Source organism: Oncorhynchus masou, chromosome 3 (genome assembly GCF_036934945.1).
Source record: "Oncorhynchus masou masou isolate Uvic2021 chromosome 3, UVic_Omas_1.1, whole genome shotgun sequence".
Classification (NCBI taxonomy): Eukaryota; Metazoa; Chordata; class Actinopteri; order Salmoniformes; family Salmonidae; genus Oncorhynchus; species Oncorhynchus masou.
Window position 1 is genome coordinate 2,726,299 of NC_088214.1, and position 17,649 is coordinate 2,743,947.

The following is a 17,649-nucleotide window of genomic DNA, read 5'->3' on the forward strand; positions in this document are numbered from 1 at the left end:
TCAGAAGTAGTGCACTATATCCTTATTCCTTATGACACTCCATAGGCCCTGGTCAGAAGTAGTGCACTATATCCTTATTTCTTATGACACTCCATAGGGCCCTGGTCAGAAGTAGTGCACTACATCCTTATTCCTTATGACACTCCATAGGGCCCTGGTCAGAAGTAGTGCAATATATCCTTATTCCTTATGACACTCCATAGGGCCCTGGTCAGAAGTAGTGCACTATATCCTTATTCCTGGTTTGACACTGACACTCCATAGGGCCCTGGTCAGAAGTAGTGCACTATATCCTTATTCCATATGACACTCCATAGGGCCCTGGTCAGAAGTAGTGCACTATATCCTTATGACACTCCATAGGGCCCTGGTCAGAAGTAGTGCACTATATCCTTATTCCTTATGACACTCCATAGGGCCCTGGTCAGAAGTAGTGCACTATATCCAGAAGTAGTGCACTATATCCTTATGACACTCCATAGGGCCCTGGTCAGAAGTAGTGCACTATATCCTTATTCCTTATGACACTCCATAGGGCCCTGGTCAGAAGTAGTGCACTATATCCATATTCCTTATGACACTCCATAGGGCCCTGGTCTTATGACACTCCAATGGCCCTGGTAGTAGTGCACTATATCCTTATTCCTTATGACACTCCATAGGGCCCTGGTCAGAAGTAGTGCACTATATCCTTATGACACTCCATAGGGCCCTGGTCAGAAGTAGTGCACTATATCCTTATTCCTTATGACACTCCATAGGGCCCTGGTCAGAAGTAGTGCACTATATCCTTATTCCTTATGACACTCCATAAGGCCCTGGTCAGAAGTAGTGCACTATATCCTTATTCCTTATGACACTCCATAGGGCCCTGGTCAGAAGTAGTGCACTATATCCTTATTCCTTATGACACTCCATAGGGTCCTGGTCAGAAGTAGTGCACTATATCCTTATTCCTTATGACACTCCATAGGGCCCTGGTCAGAAGTAGTGCACTATACCTTATCCTTATGACACTCCATAGGGCCCTGGTCAGAAGTAGTGCACTATATCCTTATTCCTTATGACACTCCATAGGGCCCTGGTCAGAAGTAGTGCACTATATCCTTATGACACTCCATAGGGCCCTGGTCAGAAGTATGACATCCTTATGACACTCCATAGGGCCCTGGTCAGAAGTAGTGCACTATATCCTTATTCCTTATGACACTCCATAGGGCCCTGGTCAGAAGTAGTGCACTATATCCTTATGACACTCCATAGGGCCCTGGTCAGAAGTAGTGCACTATATCCTTATTCCTTATGACACTCCATAGGGCCCTGGTCAGAAGTAGTGCACTATATCCTTATGACACTCCATAGGGCCCTGGTCAGAAGTAGTGCACTATATCCTTATGACACTCCATAGGGCCCTGGTCAGAAGTAGTGCACTATATCCTTATTCCTTATGACACTCCATAGGGCCCTGGTCAGAAGTAGTGCACTATATCCATATTCCTTATGACACTCCATAGGGCCCTGGTCAGAAGTAGTGCACTATATCCTTATTCCTTATGACACTCCATATGGCCCTGGTCAGAAGTAGTGCACTATATCCTTATTCCTTATGACACTCCATAGGGCCCTGGTCAGAAGTAGTGCACTATATCCTTATGACACTCCATAGGGCCCTGGTCAGAAGTAGTGCACTATATCCTTATTCCTTATGACACTCCATAAGGCCCTGGTCAGAAGTAGTGCACTATATCCTTATTCCTTATGACACTCCATAGGGCCCTGGTCAGAAGTAGTGCACTATATCCTTATTCCTTATGACACTCCATAAGGCCCTGGTCAGAAGTAGTGCACTATATCCTTATTCCTTATGACACTCCATAGAGCCCTGGTCAGAAGTAGTGCACTATATCCTTATTCCTTATGACACTCCATAGGGTCCTGGTCAGAAGTAGTGCACTATATCCTTATTCCTTATGACACTCCATAGGGCCCTGGTCAGAAGTAGTGCACTATATATCCTTATGACACTCCATAGGGCCCTGGTCAGAAGTAGTGCACTATATCCTTATTCCTTATGACACTCCATAGGGCCCTGGTCAGAAGTAGTGCACTATATCCTTATCCTTATGACACTCCATAGGGCCCTGGTCAGAAGTAGTGCACTATATCCTTATTCCTTATGACACTCCATAGGGCCCTGGTCAGAAGTAGTGCACTATATCCTTATTCCTTATGACACTCCATAGGGCCCTGGTCAGAAGTAGTGCACTATATCCTTATTCCTTATGACACTCCATAGGGCCCTGGTCAGAAGTAGTGCACTATATCCTTAATATGACACTCCATAGGGCCCTGGTCAGAAGTAGTGCACTATATCCTTATTCCTTATGACACTCCATAGGGCCCTGGTCAGAAGTAGTGCACTATATCCTTATGACATTTCCATGGGGGAAATGAATAGGGCCCTGGGAAGTAGTGCACTATATCCTTATTCCATTTTTAATTTTTAGGGTTTTAGTGCACTATATCCTTAATTTAACTGGTCAAGTCAGTTGCACTAACAAATTCTTATTTTCAATGACCTTACTCCTTATGAACATAGGGCCCTGGTCAGGTAGTGCACTACATCCTTATTCCTTATGACACTCCATAGGGCCCTGGTCAGAAGTAGTGCAATATATCCTTATTCCTTATGACACTCCATAGGGCCCTGGTCAGAAGTAGTGCACTATATCTTATGCCACTCCATAGGGCCCTGGTCAGAAGTAGTGCACTATATCCTTATGACACTCCATAGGGCCCTGGTCAGAAGTAGTGCACTATATCCTTATTCCTTATGACCGCCTAGGGCCCTTCAGAAGTAGTGCACTATATCCTTATGACACTCCATAGGGCCCTGGTTTGAGTAGTGCACTATATCCTTATTCCTTATGACACGCCAGGGCCCTTCACAAAGTAGTGATATTATGACACTCCATAGGGCCCTGGTCAGAAGTAGTGATATCCTTATGACACTCCAGGGCCCTGGTCAGATGTAGTGCACTATATCCTTATTCCTTATGACACTCCATAGGGCCCTGGTCAGAAGTAGTGCACTATATCCATATTCCTTATGACACTCCATAGGGCCCTGGTCAGAAGTAGTGCACTATATCCTTATTCCTTATGACACTCCATATGGCCCTGGTCAGAAGTAGTGCACTATATCCTTATTCCTTATGACACTCCATAAGAAGTAGTGCACTATATCCTTATGACACTCCATAGGGCCCTACAGAAAGCACTATATCCTTATTCATTATGATATAGGGTCTGGTCAGAAGTAGTGCACTATATCCTTATTCCTTATGACACTCCATAAGGCCCTGGAGATAGTCCTATATCCTTACTTATGAACTCCAAGAGCCCTTCAGAAATACTATATCCTTATTCCTTATGACACTCCAAGGGTCCTGGTCCACTATATCTATCTTATTATAGGGCCCTGGTCAAAACACTATAACCTTATTCCTTATGACACTCCATAGGGCCCTGGTCAGAAGTAGTCACAATTCCTTATGACACTCCATAGGGCCCTGGTCAGAAGTAGTGCACTATATCCTTATGACACTCCATAGGGCCCTGGTCAGAAGTAGTGCACTATATCCTTATGACACTCCATAGGGCCCTGGTCAGAAGTAGTGCACTATATCCTTAGTATGACAGGGTGTCAGGTTCATTATGAAGACACTCCATATCTGTGCACTATATCCTTATTCCATAGCCATGATGGTGAAGTAACTATACATGACACTCCATAGGGCCCTGGTGGTCCCTGTGGCCCTGGTCAGAAGTAGTGTGGTCCCCTATGACACTCCATAGGGCCCTGGTGACTGTGCACTATATCCATATTCCCTGTGGGCCCTGGTCAGAAGTAGTGACTATATCCTTATTCCTTATGACACTCCATATGGCCCTGGTGAAGTAGTGCACTATATCCTTATTCCTTGGACACTCCATAGGGCCCTGGTCAGAAGTAGTGCACTGACTGACACTCCATAGGGCCCTGGTCAGAAGTAGTGCACTATATCCTTATTCCTGTGGACCCCATAGGGTCCTGGTGACTAGTGGTCCCTTATGACACTCCTAAGGTCCCTGGTGGTGTGCACTATACTTGGTCCCTGTGGTGACTGTGGTCTTATTCCTATGTCCATAGGGTCCTGGTCAGAACTGTGGTCCCTGTGGTGACTGTGGGCCCTGGTGGTGCACTATAACCTTATTCCTTATGACACTCCCTCTGGTCCCTGGTCAGAAGGTGCACTATATCCTTATTCCTTATGACACTCCATAGGGCCCTGGTGGTAGTGCACTGTGGTCCCTCTTATGGTCCCTAGGGCCCTGGTCAGAAGTAGTGACTATATCCTTATTCCTTATGACACTCCATAGGGCCCTGGTCAGAAGGTGACTGTGGTGACACTCATAGGGCCCTGGTCAGAAGTAGTGCACTATATCTTATTCTTATGACTCTGTGGTCCCTCTGGTCACCTCGGGTGACGTTTGGGGTCCCTATGGTCCCTTTGGTCCTCGGGTGAAACTCTTGGTCAGACCATTTCTGGGGTGACTGTGGTCCCTTAATTTCTGGTAAGAACAAATTCTTATTTTCAATGACGGTGACTGTGGTCCCTGTTGGTCCAGATTTGTACCTGGTCCCGGGGTTTGAACTTGGTCCCTGTGGTGACTAGGTTGGGGATAAATAAGGTCTGAGGTGAACACAGGCTCGTTTTGGTCTCTCTACCTCTCTAATTCATGGTGACTTTATGTGCTTATTTTGTCCCAAAATTCTGGTCCTTGGGTGACTGTGAACAAATGGTCCCTCTGGTCCTCGGGTGACTGTGGAACCCTAATGGTCTCCTAAATGACTGTGGTCCCTCTTTATAGCTGAGAAGAAGAATCCAGTCCAACCGTGGGAGGTGACTGTGGATCCCTCTGGTGAATCCTGGGTGACAGTGTGGTTCATTATGAAGCAAAGCTATATCTGTGCTCTCTAGCCATGATGGTGAGTAAACACAGTGACTGGTCCCTGTGGTCCCTCTGGTCCCTCGGGTGACTGTGGTCCCTGTGGTCCCCCTGGTGACTGTGGTCCCTCTGGTCCCTGTGGTGACTGTGGTCCCTGTGGTGACTGTGGTCCCTCTGGTTCCTCGGGTGACTGTGGTCCCTCTGGTCCCTCGGGTGACTGTGGTCCCTCTGGTCCCTCGGGTGACTGTGGTCCCTCTGGCCCCTCTGGTCCCTCGGGTGACAGTGGTGACTGTGGTCCCTCTGGTCCCTCGGGTGACTGTGGTCCCTCTGGTCCCTGTGGTGACTGGTCCCCTGGTCCCTGGGTGACTGTGGTCCCTCTGGTCCCTGTGGTGACTTTGGTCCCTGTGGTGACTGTGGTCCCTCTGGTCCCTGTGGTGACTGTGGTCCCTCTGGTCCCTCGTGGTGACTGTGGTCCCTCTGGTCCCTGTGGTGACTGTGGTCCCTCTGGTCCCTCGGGTGACTGTGGTCCCTCTGGTCCCCTCGGGTGACTGTGGTGCCTGTGGTCCCTCGTGGTGACTGTGGTCCCTCTGGTCCCTCAGGTGACTGTGGTCCCTCTGGTTCCTCGGGTGACTGTGGTCCCTCGGGTGACAGGTCCCTCTGGTGACTGTGCTCACGTCAAGGCTAAAGAAAGCATACTGTATGTCATCTGACAAGGCCTAACAATGTTGATTTACTGTTAAACAAATGCCAAGCCTTTTAATTTTTTTTAATGATAAATTAAATTCATATGAATCATGAATGATTATTATGTACGAAACAAACTATTCAATTCCTCATTGTAGAAGTTGGCTTTGAGTTCAATTACGGTTTAATCGAATCAAGTGAATTAAAAAAAAAATAGTTATTTGTGAATCACAAACTGTAATTTGGGGGAAAAAAAGAATAGCTGTAGCCTTCCTTCCTTTTGGGATTATGTGACTGCAAAACCTGTTGTGTAGACATCTCAAGTTAATTTGGGCTCCAATGTATGGGATATTTTAACCCAGTAGATGCTAGTCAGCCTGAAGACTTTCTCAGGTAGATAAATATGACTAAACTAAGGAAAGATACATTTCCTGAAGAAAATGTGTTTTGCTTCAGCTGTCTAAAAAAAAGACGTGTTCAATGTAAATTCAAGTTGACTAGAAGCTGAAAAGCAGAGTAAGAAGAGTTCTGATTACCTCAGTAGACTGTTATATATTTCAGCATATAAATTATACACAATTATGTATGTGTGTCTTTTTGGAGTCAAATTTCGGTTGGACGTTAGAGGGGAGGGGCGGAAGGTATCCGAGTGGTTAGAGGGGAGGGGCGGAAGGTATCCGAGTGGTTAGAGGGGAGGGGCGGAAGGTATCCTAGTGGAGAGGGGAGGGGCGGAAGGTATCCGAGTGGTTAGAGGGGAGGGGCGGAAGGTATCCGAGTGGTTAGAGGGGAGGGGCGGAAGGTATCCGAGTGGTTAGAGGGGAGGGGCGGAAGGTATCCGAGTGGTTAGAGGGGAGGGGCGGAAGGTATCCTAATGATCTTAATCTATGAATCTTAACTTCTTAGTGATCCCTTCGCGCGCGGGATTGATTTGACAACACCCAGTGAAATAGCAGCGCGCCAAATTCAAAAACAGAAATGCTCATAATAATAATTAATAAATCATACAAGTGTTACACATGGGTTTAAAGATGAACTTCTTGTTAATCCAGCCGCAGTGTCAGATTTCAAAAAGGCTTTACAGCGAAAGCAAACCATGCTATTATCTGAGGACAGCACCGCAGCAAACATACACATGAAAATCATAATTCAACCCGCCAGGCGCAACACAAAAGTCAGAAATAACGATATAATTCTTATAATCCTTTGAAGATCTTCTTCTGTTGGCACTGGAATATGTCCATTAAACATCACAAATGGTCCTTTTGTTCGATAAATTCCATCGTTATATCCCCAAAATGTCCATTTATTTGGCTCGTTTGGATTCAGAAAATACACCAGTTTCAACTCGCTCAACATGACTACAAATGATCTAATAAGTTACCTGTAAACTTGATCCAGACATTTCAAACAACTTTCCTAATACAACTTTATTTATTTTATTATATACAACTTTATTTTTTAACGTAAATTATCAATAAATTTTAAGATGGGATAAACTGCGCTCAATAGCGGATTAAAACAACGTGGAGCAATTTCTAAAGACGGTTGACATCCAGTGGAAGCGATAGGAACTGCAAGCCTTAGAAAATCTAGATCCACATAGAAACCCATTGAATAGAGTGTGACCTCAAAAAAAAAAAAATCCTGGATGATTTGTCCTCGGGGTTTCTCCTGCCAAATACGTTCTGTTATACTCACAGACATCATTCAGGCAGTTTTAGAAACTTCAGAGTGTTTTCTATCCAAATCTACAAATTATATGAATATCCTAGCTTCTGGGCCTGAGAAGCAGGCAGTTTACTTTGGGCACCTCAGTCATCCAAACGTCTGAATACTGCCTCCGAGCCGTAAGAAGTTTTCATCCTCTGCCTAAAACTCAGCCGGGATTTCAATGATGCTTTACCACTTCTGACACCAGTGTAGTTCATTTAATTAAAGAAACATTTATTTAGCATTCATTTAACTCGGCAAGTCAGGTAATAACAAATTCTTATTTACAATGACTGCTTACCCCGGTCAAACCCGGACAGCCTTGGGCACCGCCCTATCGTAGTCCCTATCACGGCAGGATGTAATACAGCCTGCATTTGAACCAGGGACTGTAGTGATGTCTCTTGTACTGAGATGCAGTGCCTTAGACCGCTGCACCACTCGGGAGCCTTAGGAGGTACCCTGACCAGGACTGGTCCCTGTGACTGTCATTCCAAAATCATTAAAACACTAAAACCTCTTGGTAAGGTCACAAGGTGATGTACTAAGGTTGTTTACAATTAAATTAATGACATTTGTTCATATATTATATTTTTATTCGCTCGCCTCATTTCTTCAAAAACAATTATCTGTTAAACAGTAAATCAACTTTAACTTCCAATAAACTGTTTTTGTGATCGTGATCATACTTGGCCTACTTACTTTTTTCTGAGGAATTGTAGACTCTGAGGTTTGTGGCATTTGCTCTCCCTCTCTCTCTCTCTCTCTCTCTCTCTCTCTCTCTCTCTCTCTCTCTCTACCTCTCACTCTCTCTCTCTCTCTACCTCTCCCTCTCCCCCTCTCTCTCTCTCTACCTCTCCCTCCCTCTCTCTCTCTCTCTCTCTCTCTCTCTCTCTCTCTCTACCTCTCACTCTCTCTCTCTCTACCTCTCCCTCTCCCCCTCTCTCTCTCTCTACCTCTCCCTCCCTCTCTCTCTCTCTCTCTCTCTCTCTCTACCTCTCTCTCTCTCTCCCTACGTCTCTCTCTCTCCCTACCCTCACCTCTCTCTCTCTCTCCCTCCCCATCTCTCCCTCTCCCTCTCTCCCTACCTATCCCTCTCTCTCTCTCTCTCTCTCTCTCCCTCTCTCTCTCTCTCCCTACGTCTCTCTCTCTCCCTACCTCTCACTCTCTCTCTCTCCCTCCCCATCTCTCCCTCTCCCTCTCTCCCTACCTATTACTCTCTCTCCCTCCCTCTCTCTCCCTCTCTCCCTACCTCTCTCTCTCTCCCCCTACCTCTCTCTCTCCATCCCTACCTCTCTCTCCCCCCTCTCTCCCTACCTCTCTCTCTCTCTCTCCCTACCTCTCACTCTCTCTCTCTCCCTCCGCATCTCTCTCTCTCTCTCTCCCTCCTCCATCTCTCTCCCTCTCTCTCTCCCTCCCTCTCTCTCCTCTCTCTCCCTCTCTCTCTCTGTGCCCAGGCGTGGAGCATCACGTATGTTAGCTGGCTGACGTTTGTGTTCCTGATGTGGTCGTGTATGTTGTGGATGGTGAGGGACCTCTCGTTACACCATGCTAACTTCTCCCTTCATGGTGCTCTACGGGAACCTGCTCATTGTGCTGCAGTACATCTGGAGCTTTGAGCTGCTGGAGCCCTACCTGGACTCTTCCTCAAGAAGGACGTGCCCTTCAGTGAACTGGGATCCAAGGTAATTCAATGGAACCTAGGAGAAGGAACTGTTATGTCACTGTTTTGGGAACTGTTTTTTTGAGGAACTGCTGAGTATGTGAAAGTACTGCAACTGTTGCCATTTAGGCCCGGGTCACTTGTGAAAGACATCACGTATCATTAGCTGGGACGGAAGGTATCCTGAGTGGTTAGATGGGAGGGGCGGAGGGATCCTAGTGGTTAGACCATGCTAACTTATCCTTCAGTGGTTAGACCTGCTCATTGTGCTGCAGTACATCCTAGTGGTTTGAGCTGCTGGAGGTATCCTGGACTCTTCCTCAAGAAGGACGTGCCCTCCTAGTGGAAGGGGATCCTAGTGGTTAGAAGGTATCCAATGGTTAGAGAAGGGAGGGGTTATGTCATCCTAGTGGTTGGGAACTGTTTTTTTGAGGAACTGCTGGGGAGGCGGAGTATGGAAAGTACTGCAAGTGTAGAGGGGAGTGGGCAAAGGTATCCTAGTGGTTAGGATCGGGTCAGGGGCGGAAAGGTATCCATCATTAGGGGACGGAAGGTATCCAAGTGGTTAGATGGGAGGGGCGGAGGGTATCCTAGTGGTTAGATGGGAGGGGCGGAAGGTATCTAGTGGTTAGAGGGGAGGGGCGGAAGGTATCCTAGTGGTTAGAGGGGAGGGGCGGAAGGTATCCTAGTGGTTAGAGGGGAGGGGCGGAAGGTATCCTAGTGGTTAGAGGGGAGGGGCGGAAGGTATCCTAGTGGTTAGAGGGGAGGGGGGCGGAAGGTATCCTAGTGGTTAGATGGGAGGGGCGGAGGGTATCCTAGTGGTTAGAGGGGAGGGGCGGAAGGTATCCTAGTGGTTAGGGGAGGGGAGTGGGGGAGGAAGGTATCCAGTGGTTAGAGGGGGAGGGGCGGAAGGTATCCTAGTGGTTAGAGGGGAGGGGCGGAGGGTATCCTAGTGGTTAGAGGGGAGGGGCGGAGGTATCCTAGTGGTTAGAGGGGAGGGGGTGGGAGGGTATCCTAGTGGTTAGGTATCCTAGTGGTTAGAGGGGAGGGGGAGGGGCGGAAGGTATCCTAGTGGTTAGATGGGAGGGGCGGAAGGTATCCTAGTGGTTAGAGGGGAAGGCGGAAGGTATCCTAGTGGTTAGAGGGGAGGGGCGGAGGGTATCCTAGTGGTTAGAGGAGAGGGGCGGAGGGTATCCTAGTTGTTAAAGGGTAGGGGCGGAAGGTATCCTAGTGGTTAGAGGGGAGGGGCGGAAGGTATCCTAGTGGTTAGAGGGGAGGGGCGGAAGGTATCCTAGTGGTTAGAGGGGAGGGGCGGAAGGTATCCTAGTGGTTAGAGGGGAGGGGCGGAAGGTATCCTAGTGGTTAGAGGGGGGGGCGGAAGGTATCCTAGTGGTTAGAGCGTTGGACCTGTAACCTGTAACAAAGGTTGCTAGATTGAATCCCTGAGCTGACAAGGTAAACATCTACGTTAACCCACTATTCCTAGGCAGTAAATAAGAATGTGTTCTTAACTGAGTTGCCTTTAAATTTGAGGCACAATGAAGTCTATGTCTTATGCTAATGATGTGGAAGTATGATCGTCTCTATCTTTATGTCCACATTCTGTGTTTCTCTCACAGAAATGCTGAAAGTGTTTTTTGTTGTTGTTGTCTGTCTCTAGGTCCTGTGTCTGTTGAGCTTCTGGCTGCTGCTGAGACAGACTCTGACAGAGAGAAAGGACAAGCAGAGAGAGGAGGATGCTGTGCTCACTGATGTACATGTGGATGACCAACCCAAGAAGAAGGGTCAGAGATAATATCACAGCTGCTCAATAATGCTTTGTATTTGTATTTATCCCCATTAGTTATTGCCCAGGCAGCAGCTACTCTTCCTGGGGTTTATTATGGATCCCCATTAGTTCCTGCCAAGGCAGCAGCTACTCTTCCTGGGGTTTATTATGGATCTCCATTAGTTCCTGTCAAGGCAGCAGCTACTCTTCCTGGGGTTTATTATGGATCCCCATTAGTTCCTGGCAAGGCAGCAGCTACTCTTCCTGGGGTTTATTATGGAACCCCATTAGTTCCTGCCTGGGCAGCAGCTACTCTTCCTGGGGTTTATTATGGATCCCCATTAGTTCCTGCCAAGGCAGCAGCTACTCTTCCTGGGGTTTATTATGGATCTCCATTAGTTCCTGTCAAGGCAGCAGCTACTCTTCCTGGGGTTTATTATGGATCCCCATTAGTTCCTGGCAAGGCAGCAGCTACTCTTCCTGGGGTTTATTATGGATCCCCATTAGTTCCTGCCAAGGCAGCAGCTACTCTTCCTGGGGTTTATTATGGATCCCCATTAGTTCCTGGCAAGACAGCAGCTACTCTTCCTGGGGTTTATTATGGATCCCCATTAGTTCTGCCAAGGCAGCAGCTACTCTTCCTGGGGTTTATTATGGATCCCCATTAGTTCCTGCCAAGGCCTCTTCCTGGAAATATTATTATGGATCCCCAATGCAGTTTTGAAAAAAAAGGCAGCAAATATTTCTTCCAGTAACAAAAAACACAAAAAAAGCAACACAATAACAGGGTTAATACATTATGGATCCCCATTAGTTCCTGCCTGGGTTAATATGTAAACTCTTCCTGGGGTTTATATAATAGGCAGTTCCCCATTAGTTCCTGCCAAACCCAGACAGCTACTCTTCCTGGTGATTATGGGATCCCCAATCACAGACGGTTGTGATACAGCCTGGATTCTTCCTGGGTCTGTAGTGACATTAGCACTGGATCCCCTTAGACCTGTCACCACTTGGGAGCCACAGCTACACATTAGGCTGGGTAAAGTTTACATTATGAAACATCCCCATTAGCCTGTAAAAAAAAGGGGGGGGCAGCTACATTTCCTGGGTTTGATTATCAGCAGTGTTAGTTCCTGGCTCGGGGGTAGAAGCTCCTGGGGTTTGGTTCTGGATCCCCATTAGTTCCTGTCAACAGCACACTATTCAGGTTCCTGGGGTTTATTATGGATCCCCGTGTGTTGTGTGTCTTTTCAAGTCCACAATGTTCTATGAGTGTATTTTTACCTGTTTTTATTTGATTTACTGGATCCCCATTAGTTCCTGTCAGGCAGCTACTCTTCCTGGGGTTCCATGTAGTGGATCCCCTATGTAGTACTGTGGAATCCATATTAGTTCCATGTAGTCATGGCTCAAGGAATAGAGTTCCAGTACTCTTCCTGTACTGGGTTTAGTTCCATGGATCCCCATTAGTTGTGAAAGTTCCATGCAGCTACTCTATGTTCCTGGGGTTTTATTCTATGTAGTACTGTGGAATAGAGTTCCATGTAGTCATGGCTCTACTCTTCCTGTGGAATAGAGTTCCATGTAGTCATGGCTCTATGTAGTACTGGAATAGAGTTCCATGCAGTCATGGCTCTTAGTACTGTGGAATAGGATTCCATTAGTCATGGCTCAAGTAGTACTGTGGAATAGTTCCTGGTCATGGCTCTATTTACTTGGAATAGAGTCCCCATTAGTTCATGGCTCTATGTAGTACTCTGGAATAGAGTTCCATTAGTCATCCCCATGTAGTACTGTCAAGGCAGCAGTTCCATCTTCATGGCTTTATGTAGTACTGTGGAATAGAGTTCCATGGAGTCATGGCATCTATGTTACTGTGGAATAGAGTTCCATGTAGTCATGGCTCATGTAGCTACTGTGGAATAGAGTTCCATGTAGTCATCCCCATGTAGTTACTGGTTCCAAGGCAGCAGCTACTCTTCCTGGGGTTCATTATGGATCCCCATTAGTTGTAGTACTCTTGTAATAGAGTTCCATGTGGATCCCCATTAGTACTGTGGAATGGAGTTCCACTACTCATGGCTCTGTAGGGTTGTGGAATAGAGTTCCATGTAGTCATGGCTCTAGTACTGTGGCAGCATTCCATGTAGTCTGGGGTTTATTGTGGAATGGAGTTCCATTAGTCATGGCTCTATGTAGTACTGTGGAATAGAGTTCCATGTAGTCCTGGTGATTAGTACTGTGGGAGTTCCCCATGTAGTCATGGCTCATGTAGTACTGTGGAATAGAGTTCCTGGTCATGGCTCTATTAGTACTGTGGAATAGAGTTCCATGTAGTCATCTCTGTCAAGGCAGCAGTTCCTGGGTTTTATTATGGAATAGAGTTCCTGTCATGGCTCTATGTAGTACTAGAGTTCCATGTAGTCATGGCTCTATGTAGTACTATGGAATAGAGTTCCATGTAGTCATGGCTCTATGTAGTACTGTGGAATAGAGTTCCATGTAGTTATGGCTCTATGTAGTACTGTGAATAGAGTTCCATGCAGTCATGGCTCTATGTAGTACTGTTAGTACTGTGGGTTCCATGTAGTCATGGCTTTAGTACTGTGGAATGGATGTAGTCATGTAGTTCTGTGGAAAGGTTCCATGTAGTCATGGCTCTATGTAGTACTTGGAATAGATTCCATGTAGTCATGGCTCTATGTAGTACTGTGGAATAGAGTTCCATGGGGTTTGGCTCTATGTAGTACTCCCCATAGAGTTCCATGTAGTCATGGCTCTATGTACTCTTCCTGGGAATAGAGTTCCATGTAGTCATGGCTCTATGTAGTACTGTGGAATAGAGTTCCATGTAGTCATGGCTCTACTCTTCCTGGGGTTTTCCATGGATCCCCATGTAGTACTGTGGAAGGAGCAGCTACTCTTCCTGGCTCTATGTAGTACTGTGGAATAGAGTTCCATGTAGTCATGGCTCTATGTAGTACTGTGGAATGGATCCCCATTAGTTCTCTGTCAGTACTGTGGAATAGAGTTCCATGTAGTTTATTATGGATACTGTGGAATGGAGTTCCATGTAGTCATGGCTCTGTGTAGTATTGTGGAATAGAGTTCCATGTAGTTGGCTCTATGTAGTATGTGGAATAGAGTTCCATGTAGTCATGGCTCTATGTTCCTGAATGGGTTTATTGGCTCTATGTATGGATCCCCATTAGTACTGTGGAATAGAGTTCCATGTAGTCATGGCTCTATGTAGTACTGTGGAATAGAGTTCCATGTAGTCATGGCTCTATGTAGTACTGTGGAATAGAGTTCCATGTAGTCATGGCTCTTCCTGTGGAATAGAGTTATGTAGTCATGGCTCTATGTAGTACTGTGGAATAGAGTTCCATGTAGTCATGGCTCTATGTAGTACTGTGGAATAGAGTTCCATGTAGTCATGGCTCTATGTAGTACTGTGGAATAGAGTTCCATGTAGTCATGGCTCCTTAAGTACAATGCAGTTTTAAGAAGTTCCATGTGTCATGGCTCTATGTAGTACTGTGGAATAAAGTTCCATGTAGTCATGGCTCTATGTAGTACACAATAAAATAAAAAGTCTATGGGTTAATATGTAAATGTTTATATAACTAGGCAGTTAAGAACAAATTCCATTATTTCATTAGACGGTGGAAAGAGTTCCATGTAGTCATGGCTCTATGTAGTACTGGGAGTCCCAATCATGGATGTAGTTGTAATACAGCCTGGATTCAAACCAGGGTCTGTAGTGACACGTCTAGCACTGGAGATGCAGTGCCTTAGTCATGGCTCTATGTAGTACTGTGGGAGCCACAGCTTCTCATGTAGGCAGGGGTAAAGTGACTATACAGTCGAATATGGTCCATGTAGTCATGGCTGCATGTGTACTGTGGAATAGAGTTCCATGTAGTCATGGCTTTATGGTTTGATTATCAGTTCCAGTGTTATGGCTCTATGTAGTACTGTGGAAAGGACCTAGTCTTGGTGCTTTGGTGGAATAGAGTTCCATGTGGTCATGGCTCTATGTAGTTGTGGAATAGAGTTCACACTATTCATGGCTCTATGTAGTACTGTGAATAGAGTTCCATGTAGTATTTTGTGTACTGTGTAGAGTTCCTGCGTCATGGCTCTATGTGTACTTTTCAGAGTCCACAATGTTCATGGCTCTATGTAGTACTGTTTTACCTGTTTTTAGTACTGTGGAATAGAGTTCCATGTAGTCATGGTCTATGTAGTACTGTGGAATGGAGTTCCATGTAGTCATGGCTCTATGTAGTACTGTGGAATAGAGTTCCATGTGGTCATGGCTCTATGTAGTACTGTGGAATAGAGTTCCATGTAGTCATGGCTCTATGTAGTACTGTGGAATAGAGTTCCATGTAGTCATGGCTCTATGTAGTACTGTGGAATAGAGTTCCATGTAGTCATGGCTCTATGTAGTACTGTGGAATAGAGTTCCATGTAGTCATGGCTCTATGTAGTACTGTGGAATAGAGTTCCATGTAGTCATGGCTCTATGTAGTACTGTGGAATAGAGTTCCATGTAGTCATGGCTCTATGTAGTACTGTGGAATAGAGTTCCATGTAGTCATGGCTCTATGTAGTACTGTGGAATAGAGTTCCATGTAGTCATGGCTCTATGTAGTACTGTGGAATAGAGTTCCATGTAGTCATGGCTCTATGTAGTACTGTGGAATAGAGTTCCATGTAGTCATGGCTCTATGTAGTACTGTGGAATAGAGTTCCATGTAGTCATGGCTCTATGTAGTACTGTGGAATAGAGTTCCATGTAGTCATGGCTCTATGTAGTACTGTGGAATAGAGTTCCATGTAGTCATGGCTCTATGTAGTACTGTGGAATAGAGTTCCATGTAGTCATGGCTCTATGTAGTACTGTGGAATAGAGTTCCATGTAGTCATGGCTCTATGTAGTACTGTGGAATAGAGTTCCATGTAGTCATGGCTCTATGTAGTACTGTGGAATAGAGTTCCATGTAGTCATGGCTCTATGTAGTACTGTGGAATAGAGTTCCATGTAGTCATGGCTCTATGTAGTACTGTGGAATAGAGTTCCATGTAGTCATGGCTCTATGTAGTACTGTGGAATAGAGTTCCATGTAGTCATGGCTCTATGTAGTACTGTGGAATAGAGTTCCACGTAGTCATGTCTCTATGTAGTACTGTGGAATAGAGTTCCATGTAGTCATGGCTCTATGTAGTACTGTGGAATAGAGTTCCACGTAGTCATGGCTCTATGTAGTACTGTGGAATAGAGTTCCATGTAGTCATGGCTCTATGTAGTACTGTGGAATGGAGTTCCATGTAGTCATGGCTCTATGTAGTACTGTGGAATAGAGTTCCATGTAGTCATGGCTCTATGTAGTACTGTGGAATAGAGTTCCATGTAGTCATGGCTCTATGTAGTACTGTGGAACAGAGTTCCATGTAGTCATGGCTCTATGTAGTACTGTGGAATAGAGTTCCATGTAGTCATGGCTCTATGTAGTACTGTGGAATAGAGTTCCATGTAGTCATGGCTCTATGTAGTACTGTGGAATAGAGTTCCATGTAGTCATGGCTCTATGTAGTACTGTGGAATAGAGTTCCATGTAGTCATGGCTCTATGTAGTACTGTGGAATAGAGTTCCATGTAGTCATGGCTCTATGTAGTACTGTGGAATAGAGTTCCATGTAGTCATGGCTCTATGTAGTACTGTGGAATAGAGTTCCATGTAGTCATGGCTCTATGTAGTACTGTGGAATAGAGTTCCATGTAGTCATGGCTCTATGTAGTACTGTGGAATAGAGTTCCATGTAGTCATGGCTCTATGTAGTACTGTGGAATAGAGTTCCATGTAGTCATGGCTCTATGTAGTACTGTGTAATAGAGTTCCATGTAGTCATGGCTCTATGTAGTACTGTGGAATAGAGTTCCATGTAGTCATGGCTCTATGTAGTACTGTGGAACAGAGTTACATGTAGTCATGGCTCTATGTTGTACTGTGGAATAGAGTTCCATGTAGTCATGGCTCTATGTAGTACTGTGGAATAGAGTTCCATGTAGTCATGGTTCTATGTAGTACTGTGGAATAGAGTTCCATGGAGTCATGACTATGTAGTACTGTGGAATAGAGTTCCATGTAGTCATGGCTCTATGTAGTACTGTGGAATAGAGTTCCATGTAGTCATGGCTCTATGTAGTACTGTGAATAGAGTTCCATGTAGTCATGGCTCTATGTAGTACTGTGGAATAGAGTTCCATGTAGTCATGGCTCTATGTAGTACTGTGGAATAGAGTTCCATGAAGTCATGGCTCTATGTAGTACTGTGGAATAGAGTTCCATGTAGTCATGGCTCTATGTAGTATTGTGGAATAGAGTACCATGTAGTCATGGCTCTATGTAGTACTGTGGAATAGAGTTCCATGTAGTCATGGCTCTATGTAGTACTGTGGAATAGAGTTCCATGTAGTCATGGCTCTATGTAGTACTGTGGAATAGAGTTCCATGTAGTCATGGCTCTATGTAGTACTGTGGAATAGAGTTCCATGTAGTCATGGCTATGTAGTACTGTGGAATAGAGTTGCATGTAGTCATGGCTCTATGTAGTACTGTGGAATAGAGTTCCATGTAGTCATGGCTCTATGTTGTACTGTGGAATAGAGTTCCATGGTAGTCATGGCTCTATGTAGTACTGTGGAATAGAGTTCCATGTAGTCATGGCTCTATGTAGTACTGTGGAATAGAGTTACATGTAGTCATGGCTCTATGTAGTACTGTGGAATAGAGTTCCATGTAGTCATGATCCTATAAAACAA

At 45.5% G+C, this 17,649-nt stretch overlaps 1 protein-coding gene across 1 annotated transcript in view; it reads left to right on the forward strand.

Moving 5' to 3' along the window:
- The window catches only part of LOC135518608 (piezo-type mechanosensitive ion channel component 2-like), a 328,980-nt gene that overhangs the window by 160,333 nt on the left and 150,998 nt on the right, over positions 1-17,649 (forward strand). Inside the window, 6 exon segments of the mRNA XM_064943769.1 lie at positions 4,915-5,019; positions 5,022-5,032; positions 8,844-8,920; positions 8,922-9,016; positions 9,019-9,071; positions 10,710-10,833. Coding sequence (XP_064799841.1) covers positions 4,915-5,019; positions 5,022-5,032; positions 8,844-8,920; positions 8,922-9,016; positions 9,019-9,071; positions 10,710-10,833 — 465 coding nt within the window.